Genomic DNA, 10829 nt, shown 5'->3' on the forward strand with positions numbered 1-10829 from the left:
GAAAGAGAGAGGAGAGATAAAAAATGGAAAAAATCGGTGATAAAGAATCACATAAGAACAGAGATTGTAGATAGTTGTTTTTTCATGAACAATTCACTTAGTGTTGATGGAACCAGGTATATACAACATGTTTAGTTGAACTCGCACTATATGCTGACGGTAATAAAATTCGATTCAAATTGTTTTTATTGATTGCAATGATATAATATCTATGTGTCCTTATAGGCAGGCAGTAATGATATGTGTATCTAAATGCATTCTCAAACAACGGAGGTACTGGGCGATCTTGATATGTGTGTAAACTTTCTCTTATATATAATGTAGAGAAAATTGTATGTGTGTGTATGTGTTTACACACAACACACACATATGTACACATACTTAAACATACTATAAAAAATATATTTTGCAATATTGTACGATTATATATTTACCAACTTGTTACGTTACAAAATGCAAGATCGAATGGAGCCGTTTTCGCTGATACGCAAATCGGATTGAAGCTACATCGAGTGTGGCATCATAGAATTTCTTCGTCGATTGTTTGACGTAGAAAGAATCTCCCACACCAATGTTTGTTTCAGCGGTTCGAAAAAATGGCTGCGACGAATAGTAACCTGATATTTAATTATGTTATTAATGATATTAATATTAATATATTCGATATATATTGTTTTGAAGTTTGCTTACTATCCTTTTTAAGATCCTATCCGAAAGATGTATTCTTTTATCATTCCACATATTAAATATTTTTGTATGTGAAATCGCATGTAGGATTGTCTCACAGAAAGTGAATAGTAATGGAAATGTTTAATTTAATTGAAAAATTATTCGACATTATAATTCTTGTCTGATTGCTTTGATTCGCTTGGTTTATTTATTCCTGCAGTACATATATAAGGCAGCCTTTTGTGACATTATTCCATTCGTGTGAATGTCTAAAAGAGAACGCATGAGAAATTCTTTATCTGTTAAGAACTCGTTAAAATTATATTTTGTATATATGAAATATATGTATATTAGATGTTGCAAATTTTCTCGCGTTTCGCTGATAGATATGTACAATATCATGCATATACATATATCTCTTCTTTTTCTTCAAAAATCCTACGAATTCTCTCGCCAAATAACCTTTATATAGAAAAAATTTAACTAGAATCTTATTTATTATTGTGCATCCTTGTAAAAAGGCGATTATCGCTTGCGATTGTTCTAAATCTACGTGTATGGACGGATATTGTATTAAAGGGATAAAAAAAATTTTAGAATTAATTTGGTGAGATCACCTTACTCAAGGAGAATAATAAGTCTATCGAGTAGCATATAAAGCGCGTATCTCCGCGATACCTAGAAAAGATATGCTTTCACATGACAAGTATAAGTTTTTATACTCCAAAGCACAATTCTATGTATTATAAAATTATATCTATCTATCTATCTATCTATCTATCTATATATATATAAAATTCATATATTCGAATTGCGCATTCGAGTGTTTGATAATTACAGCATATTCATTTACAATTCACAGTGAGACTTTCGTAAAATATATTTCTAAAGTATTATTATTAACTTTATACTTTCAATAATCTTGAGAAAGGCAATATACAGTATTGGACATATTTGGCAGTGTAATATTATTATTTGCAATATAATCTTTTTAATTCGCTGCTTTTGGTAACTGCCAATTTTTGATGTTACTGGAGTACAAGATATTAAAATAATAAGACAACTTGTTCGCTTTTCTCTATATAACTCTTACATTAGTGTGTATGTGTATATGTATATATATAGAAAAAGAGAGGGGAAGCTGCCTATTAGTTTAAGAAAGAGCAACGAGATTATATAAAACTAATTACGAATATGAGGTCTGTTTTTATTCTCACAGCTTCGTCGTAATAAAATTAATAGTCGTAAAAAATGAATTATTTCTAGCTCTTATATCTTGCATTCTTCTCTTATGTTAAAAATAAAATTAATATTTAATCTCTATATTCTGCCTTTTTCCCCTTGATGATAAATATTTACCGTCATATACGGCGTCTATCTGACATATATTTTCTTGATCAATTTTATATTTATATTAAATTTTTAATATATAGATTGATCATTAAACGTTCATTATAAAGTCTTAATGATCGATTGTCCTTACAGGATATCAATAAACTTTATCTGGCATAAAAATATCCACATTATTTGATCAACGATTATATCGTTATTAACAGTCTATTAAAAATTAGCTATTAAATACCGCTTGTGGTTATAATTGTATAAAGCAACATATTGTTATAACAAAAAGATCGGTCCTCTTTGGAACACGTAAAAATGTATGACACAACGAATACGCGTGTCACTTCCAATAGTCATTAATAAAAGATCGATTGAATTGAATATTGACATCTTTACAATATTATAAAACAAGCGGTTATCTTTTTTAACCATGTGTACACAACATCTTAGTATAAAAATATGAAACATATGAAAAAATTTCTTAACGTTAATAAAGTTAAGTTTTTGACATTGTACATAATATTTTTTCGCCGAGTTCAAATTTTAACGAGATGTAAGCCCGTATTTTGAGCTCATATTTATCGCTATCTGGGTTATTTATCTAATAACAAGCCAGTGTTGTTGCATTGCTTTGTCGATCCATTCTCGTTCATTTCACGCAGCAACAATCAGGATTTATTGTATGTTGTGCATAGATTCCAATGATTTTAATTCATTGTTTATTAGCACAAGCATGTTATACTATATGAATAGTTTAAAATATTTGACTGTGCGATAACTGGCAGTGTCTGTTGTTACAAATAAAACATTTAGCACACACTTTAATTGTGCACCCAAATTGCGAACAATGATGGTCTATATATATTAGCTAAAGCAATTACATCGCTGTTTCCAGCGGTTGACTTTTGCTTCGCGCTGTCGTCGACAGTTGCGTGAGTTCCGTGGGCTCGTTGATTAAAAATGCATCCAAATTGGTCTCGAGCAGAGCCTCGCTTTTGGAGCGCAATGGTTTTTCCTCGCCCATGTCAAAGTTAGTTTCCAGCAACGCCTCGCTCCTAGGCCTACTCTCGGTCTCGTAATGATATGGATGTGGCGGTATCGGCGGTTGAAAATCTGACACGTACTCTGGAACAGGCTCGGATGCTTGACTTGGTGTTAATGTAGCCATGTCGTAAGCGCGTTTCGAGTCGTATTCTACGGGATCGTACGCAGTCGATGCCTCGATGTTGCGTTTCAGTTCACTCATCGAATCAGTGAATGCGAGACTGGAGTGTAACGGCAGTGTAGATGTGTTGTTGAGATACGATGAGCTTTCGTTGTTAGGATCCACTATTGTGGGATTTTCGTCGGTCAAGGTCGACTGTACATTCGGTTGCAATGGCCAGTTAGAAGTGGCAGCGGCTGCAGCATTCCCAGCCGTGAAAGTAGAGTGATTGCGGAAGCCCTCGTTGCGATACGCTAAATCGAAGACCGGATTGTCAACAGTCTGTGCCGCGCCATACTTGTGCACCGTGTTCTTGAAGTCACTTGTACTTGGCGAGTATCGCGGATTATGAGCCTCGTATACATCGTAACTCTGATTGTCCTCTATTGAAGAATTTAGTTGAGACTTGTCCATTGAATCCAGACTGCCACCGTTCAGCATGCGCTTGTAATCCAGCGATTTTGAGTTCAGCGTATCCGTTGAATGTTTGCTCTAAAACATGTAGTACATATTATTCAGAAAATTATATTAATTTTTTAAACTTGTTAAAAACATAAACTTCAAATTAGTATTGCACTGAACCTACTAAATTCTGAAATTTAATTATATTTAACTTCCACAAAAATTCGATTTAATTTTTATCACATATTCAAAAATTATATATATTACACAATGTGATTTATATTTTACCGCGATAGGTTTCCGCCGATAAGCAAGCTCCGTGAAGGCAGATGTGGAGCCGATCGATCGTAGGGAGTGCAGAGATTGTCTGATGGAATTACGTCGCTCTAATCTTTCGAGTTTACGCTTCTTCGATTTGGACACCCATAGCGCGATGGCCGCGGTCAACAATGCAAGCGCGATGCCAACAGCTCCTAAGACGCCTACTGCAACGATATCCTTTCTCCACGATAAAGGATCGATGTTGACTCTAGGATCTATCAAAATTCGGAAAATAACTTCTTTATAATCGCTTTTTCTTTTTTTAAATTAATCTATAATTTATTTCAATACTAATATATATATTATATCCACCATTATAATATTCTACATACCGATTTCGCAAATGAACGGATTAGGTTGCGCACAATGGTCTATTTCAATGGTCTGATATGTGAACACTGTGCATTGGTCCACACGTTCTAATTGTTGCACCCAAACACGTTCCGAATAATCAAACCGTTCTTGTTGTTTGCGCGCGAATTTCCAGAGTTCCAGATAATCCCCCATAATGAAGGGCATGGATGCGTTTGCCGACTTTTGAGAATAACATAATTAAAAATATATACATGAATAAAATATAATATTCAAAAAATTCAAACAAAAAAGCGTGATATTTTGCATGTAAAAAACCAAATATGTATGTGTTACGTATATATACGAATAGAATTTCATTCACTCACTCTGCAAAAATCTCGCGCACTATAAAAGTCCATAAGCGCGCCGATTAATATATAACACGTGTCACCGACGAGGTCCCAGCCAGGCGGACATTTACCGCTTAATACAGATTTATTGTTCATATGAAAGGGTTGATAATCGACCTGTAGTAGCTCGGGTGAGTCTCCACGATCTCTAATACGTCCCGCCACCGCCAAAGTTTCGTTGTAACCCCACCAATTGTAACGCGCGTCTATGTGAGATCTCCACATTTCTAATTGCCTAAACAAACAATTACGTTTATAAAGAATCTTTATTTTAATTTTGCTGTATAGTGTAATATTATATTTTTTAATCAGCTTTATTTTAATTTACTGAGATCTATTTGTCGTAAGCATCTCGTAATCGTTGTCAGGATTAAAGAACACATTATCGACATATTGCTGTCCGGGAGTACCGGCAACGATAGTGCTACGGCCTTCACGATCCACTGCATAGTTTCTAAAATATTATAATAATTTATTATCTCGACAGTCTGTGATAATCTTCTATAAATAGCATGTTAAACGCTTTTGCACGGCTAAATAACTCTTCTCAAAAATAAAAAAAATACGAAGCAAAAAATAAAAAAAAACTTATTACTCACTTGTAAAAGCCATTGTGAGACGTGCTTTGATAAATAGGTAAACGAACTCTTTCGAATCCCGAAATCTCCAATAAATGCATACCGATGTTTCCATGTAAATAATTAAGTGTCATATTGCTGACTACTTGCTTTAAAACAATGTTATTGTCATAGGGAGCATGATTTTTGGTGAAGTAATTCCTGAATATAGTCACTTCTTGGTAAGGACTACTCTGACGACCTTCGATATATCTGAAAGTTTCATAGTATTATCCCTCGTCTTCGCACAAGAAAATTATCATATACTTACAATGCTGGTTTGTTGAAGTTCTCTGTGAAAAGATTATTATGAATCCATCCTTTGAGAGATGTGGCCGAACCTCTCGAATCGGCACGAATAGAAAGACCGCCTTGATTCCGCTGCACTAGATTGTTCTATAAAATATAAGTTTAAAAAATTTAAATAAGAAATTTTGTCGCATTTTGAGAAAATTAAAAGGAAAAGAAAAGAAAACAAGTAAGTGTGTGATCTTTTTTCAAACTTACTCTGAAATAAAGTGATTGCGTGTTTTGAACATCGAGCCATAAGGCGGATTTACACGTGGAAAAGTTACCATATAACTTTTCGCAATTATTCGTAAATTGATTACGCTCGAGCGTCATTATAGCGTTCACCTCGCCGGCACTTGCATATTTTATGGCGCCCTCGCGACAATTCGATATCATAGAATAAGAAACGTTGTGCTGCACATCGCGATCTGTCAATTACAATAATAAATCAACAAATAGGAGAAATGTAGAGGGTCTGAGATATATGATTGAGATTATATACTTACTAAAACCAATGGCGGATATTGGAAGAGTCACGATTTCCGCGATAAATCCGTGCACACTACTGGCGCCATTAGCGAAGAATCTTACACTAAGACTGGGAGTCTGTGTTCTAAAGAATTTCTTTTCGTCGGGAGCATTAACTTCCAAGTGACCAATTCTTTTGGAAGTAACATTGTAAATGTCTCCGTCGTATAAAGTTATACCATCGGCATGGCCCGGTTTTCCAGTGGAGTTGAAAAGATTGAACTGTAAAAGTCTGCAAAACAGAGAAATATTTGCTTATTTTTCTATTTTTACAATTGGAAAGCCGTTTTCGGAAAAGCTTTACGCACCTAAATCCGAGTGGTTTGACTCTGTAAGCACTGCGGAAGATTTTCACACAACTCACAGGGTAATTATCGTATTTGTAATAGACGATCACGCGCTCTTCGATCGTGATTTCTTTAGCGGTGTCGCATATGTCAACCATACTGAACAAATTATAAGGGATATTAAGATCCTTAATGGGCGTAAACGAGCTCTCGTCTGCTTCGCGGCCCTCTCCCGTCAAAGATAGTATATTCACGCCATTTCCGAGGACATTAGTAATCGTATTAAATAATAATTCCATCTAAAAAAATATATATATATAAATGTATACATATGCAAAATAATTGCATATTTTGTACAAACAAATGATAGTTATTTTATAAATATTTGCACGCACATACCGTGTGTGTAGGAGATACGATATTGATACCGTGATAAGCGCTGCGATCTATATTAACGTGCACTATTGCTGGAGACTTCATGATGGATTGTACGGCGTATGATTTCTCGAAATGTAAAATTCCAGCACCAGTTATATTGATGAATTTGAGAACCGATTCGACACGTCTGACAGTCTCGTGAGTCACGATGTTGTGAATGCGGTGCTCGTACAAATGATGTTCGAATTCACTGTTGGTGATGCGTATTCCGCCCCAATAATCGTACGCGTCATTCAAGTTTCGCTCGCCACAGTGCAGGAAGATAAACTGACCGTTCCACGAACATTCGTGACGATGACCAAATAACTGACCGTTCAATCTGATCTGGCAGTCTTCTAGACTCTGCTCTTTCCCAGAACACTGCAACAAAAAATGTTTAAAGTTTAAAAAGAAATTGTTTTTGAAAGCGGAGAACCCGAAATGAAGAAACAAATCGTACTTGCAAGACCAGACACGCGTCAACGATCCAGGATGAAGTTCATATCTACGATCGTATGATACATAGACGTTGAGGGTATCGTAACCAAGTTGCCGACATGCCACTTGGGCGTTTCGCTCGGTAAATCGCTCATCGCATATGGGGATCCACTGAAGAGTCGTTCTATTAAAGTACTCCAAGAATCCTATAACAAGAAAAAAAGGGTATTTGTAATGCAACCAAATACAAAAAAATAATACGATAAAATACTGCGAAAAATACTCGTCAAAATTAGAATATCTAGAAAAGAGAAGATAAATACAGATAAAACAAGATAAATACAGATAAGATGAAAGACCACAGTGTATCAAACATAATGATGGGTATTTTTTGAGAGTCGAAATATTAATATTTTTCGGCTCACCTTCATTGTACAGTGAGGAGCAGCCTCCATCTTTGCATAAACGGATCGTTTCGTCAGACATTGAAACAAGATTAGTGGAACTCTTCGTCGGCGCTGACTTAACAAACGTGGAATTTACGCTTGCGTTTATTCGTTTCATCGGTTTCATAACGATTTCATGGCCGGGTACACCGACGGCTTTCAGCGTTCCGAGGACGAGGATTCCAACATTAGGAGCAAACTCCATCACGACGTCGGGATAGATATGCAATGTAGCTTCCGGCATAACTGTGATATCGGAACGTATTACGTAAGGCTCGGCTCTCGCATGCAATGAGAGGCTCTCTACTATACGACCACCCAAATTGTCCAAGTCAATCTCTTGACTTATATGCCACGACGCAGAAATAAATGAGTCGAATGAGTCGCGCATCAAGTACGGCCGATAATTAGCCACGGCATGATCGTTCCAATCATCGAAATCGAAAATTCTCTGTCTGCGAAAGAAAACATGTATGAGTTTCGTTATTGAGTGAATCTTGAATCAAAATAAAACTCGTATATGCATAGAAGTCAACGGTGGATCTAACTACATGAAATTACCTGATAATAGTGTCGTTATCAGTGCCCCACCAATTCTCCATGACATTTACTTCATTGTTAATTTTCGCTGTTCTAATACCCGCTAGTAATTCGTAATCCAGCGAATTATCACCGAAGAGATTTCTGTTAACTAGTACTTTCTGTATACCGTGAAAGCCGACGACGTAACTGGGATCATCAAATGTCTGGCGCGGTCCCATGCCGACGAGGTCGTACGTGTTTCGTTTAATCTCATTGTAATAGAAACGCGCGTCGACGTCACCAAGAATCTCGGATTGACTGTCCGCACGGAATTCGACCATGTAAGTGCCACTGTTGCCATCAATACGATTATTGTTGATTCTGATTTTCTTTTCCATTCCGCGCACAGATATCAGACCAGTCTTGCAGCGATTGCTATCAAAATGATTGTAGGATATGTTCAGATGCGCGAAATGACCGTCTATCACAAAGCCAAACTGTTCGTTATTGCGCCAGGTATTATTACCGAAGTACAAAGAGTGTGTAAAATTCTCGTTATATTGCCAAACATCTGGCAACAACACTTCAAATCCACCACCGCGATTTCTTTCAATGGTGCTGTCCTGCATTATCCAATGGAAGAGATTGTTGGAGTGCCTTGCGTCACGGCTGAACTGATGTATCGCTTTACCATTGTCCGTGATCAAACTGTCATTTATGTGGATCGAAATTTCAGACAAATTAGACTGAAAGATATTCCAATAAGGTGAATACACGTATACGGCCTCTTCTTGATTGTGTGATATCTCGCATCCGATCAATTGAATAGTCTCATTTGCTTTTCGGAGAAAGTGATCTCCTATTTCGTTCAAGTATCTATTATAGTAAAACGCGAGTAAGCCCTTCTGATTATTCTTAATTTTCGTTTTTGCGATGATCAATGAAGGAATAGGACCGCTGACTATTTTATTGCGTATGTTCTATAATATAAATATAAATATAATATAAATATAAAAAATATCGTTATTATTATTATTATAATTATTATTATAACTATGTAAAGATTAATGTTTGTATTAATATTTTCGTATAAGTAATATTCGCATTTTTAAAGCATATACCTGCGCTGGAGATAAGAGCGACGTGATGGCCATGACAGCTCCACCAAGAGCATTCTCACCGCTCAGGTACTCTAAAATTACTATATAGGAGCTAGATGAGACGGGGAAAACGCTCAGATCTCGTTTTACATGCCATCTTATCTGATTATTGTTAAGGTGCTGCGAATCGTACAGTATGATTTGTTCGGTGCTTCTATTCTCTATTGGATTTAGCAATTGGATACCAATGATGTAGCCGGGAGTACACTATAAATAGAAGAAAAAATTATAATTAACTGTCATATATATGTATATGTATGTAAAACATGTAGTATTTTGCGCAAGAAAAATGAAACTTACTTTAATATTTATGGTACGACGAACAGATTCCTGAACGGTTATTTTAGTCGTTATAACGTATTTGGTTTCCCCGTTACCGAGTTCAATATTTTCATCCATTTCCGGTAAAATTACGGGATTATACGGCGAGTCGATTGTGGTGTCCGGAACGCGTAGAAACCATCCCGCAAATTCTCTCTGATGAACCGCCGAGAGAGCGGGATTGTGCCTTATTCCCGCGACTTTATTGCTCTCGATTTGCGAGTTGACTATTCGCATTCCCAATTGCTTGAAACTGATACCGCTCCCGAGATTTCGAGAAAACTCGCTGTTTTTTACAATATTTATGGCGTCGGCTGAATATATGTCGGAATACAGAACTCCCAATCCATCTTGCAAATTGTTAACAAGCTTGACACCATCCAATGAATAATCAATTTGTAAAGCTGTTAAAAAAAAATCAATTATACATACACACATGTACTTAAGTACATATGTATAAATATAAATATTGGTATAATATATATGTGTGTATAAATGCGCGCGTTACGCGACATACATATCAAATCTGAGATTTAATTTTTTAATTATTATTAACAAGAATTATGAACTTTAAACATATAAATTACCTGGCTTAAATGAATTTGTTTTATAATCGAGCAAGCCTGCCTTTTCGATTGTCACGTATTGCAAATCACATCTTTGAGCCAACGGTCCCAATCTCAGACCTGCCCATGCCACTTCTAGACACCTAACACCAACATCGTTCGAATGAGTACATGAGTTTTCGAAATCTTGCTCTTTCTCCGCCCGACATTTTGTTATATCGTTATCATTCTCAGTGCATTGAACATTGCTGAGAAGTATATCCTCGTTGATTCCCGCGTTCGGTATTTGCGATCGCTCTACGAACCAATTCTCGTAGTCTAATATAAAGCCTAATTGATGGCAAACAAGCGCCGCATCCAGAATCGTCCATCCATAATTGCAAACAGTTCCCCATTTATTTCCAATTTTCACCTTTTACAAAAAAAAAAAAAAAAAAAAAAAAAAAAAAAAAAAAAAGCCTAATTGCAAGCGCCGCATCCAGAATCGTCCATCCATAATTGCAAACAGTTCCCCATTTATTTCCAATTTTCACCTTTTACAAAAAAAAAAAAAAAAAAAAAAAAAAAAAAAAAAAAAAAAACGATACGAATAAAC

The 10829-nt window shown here is 35.9% G+C and overlaps 1 protein-coding gene across 1 annotated transcript in view; it reads right to left on the minus strand.

The window, feature by feature from the left end:
• Nucleotides 1–880: 880 nt before the first annotated feature.
• LOC115237587 (protein bark beetle) overlaps nt 881–10829 on the minus strand; it is a 23807-nt gene continuing 13858 nt past the window's right edge. Inside the window, exons 12-28 of the mRNA XM_029810734.1 lie at nt 10256–10646; nt 9648–10072; nt 9309–9554; nt 8227–9167; nt 7645–8120; nt 7245–7425; nt 6764–7169; nt 6386–6663; nt 6056–6309; nt 5766–5977; nt 5530–5654; nt 5241–5471; nt 4970–5095; nt 4618–4876; nt 4270–4471; nt 3905–4152; nt 881–3706 (exon numbers count right to left, since the gene is read on the minus strand). Of these exons, the coding sequence (XP_029666594.1) occupies nt 2888–3706; nt 3905–4152; nt 4270–4471; nt 4618–4876; nt 4970–5095; nt 5241–5471; nt 5530–5654; nt 5766–5977; nt 6056–6309; nt 6386–6663; nt 6764–7169; nt 7245–7425; nt 7645–8120; nt 8227–9167; nt 9309–9554; nt 9648–10072; nt 10256–10646 (5820 nt within the window). The 3' untranslated portion in view covers nt 881–2887. The remainder of the gene's footprint in view (nt 3707–3904; nt 4153–4269; nt 4472–4617; nt 4877–4969; nt 5096–5240; nt 5472–5529; nt 5655–5765; nt 5978–6055; nt 6310–6385; nt 6664–6763; nt 7170–7244; nt 7426–7644; nt 8121–8226; nt 9168–9308; nt 9555–9647; nt 10073–10255; nt 10647–10829) is intronic.

The sequence above is a fragment of the Formica exsecta genome, unplaced genomic scaffold, assembly GCF_003651465.1.
Source record: "Formica exsecta isolate Colony F162 unplaced genomic scaffold, ASM365146v1 scaffold3, whole genome shotgun sequence".
NCBI classification, from domain to species: Eukaryota; Metazoa; Arthropoda; class Insecta; order Hymenoptera; family Formicidae; genus Formica; species Formica exsecta.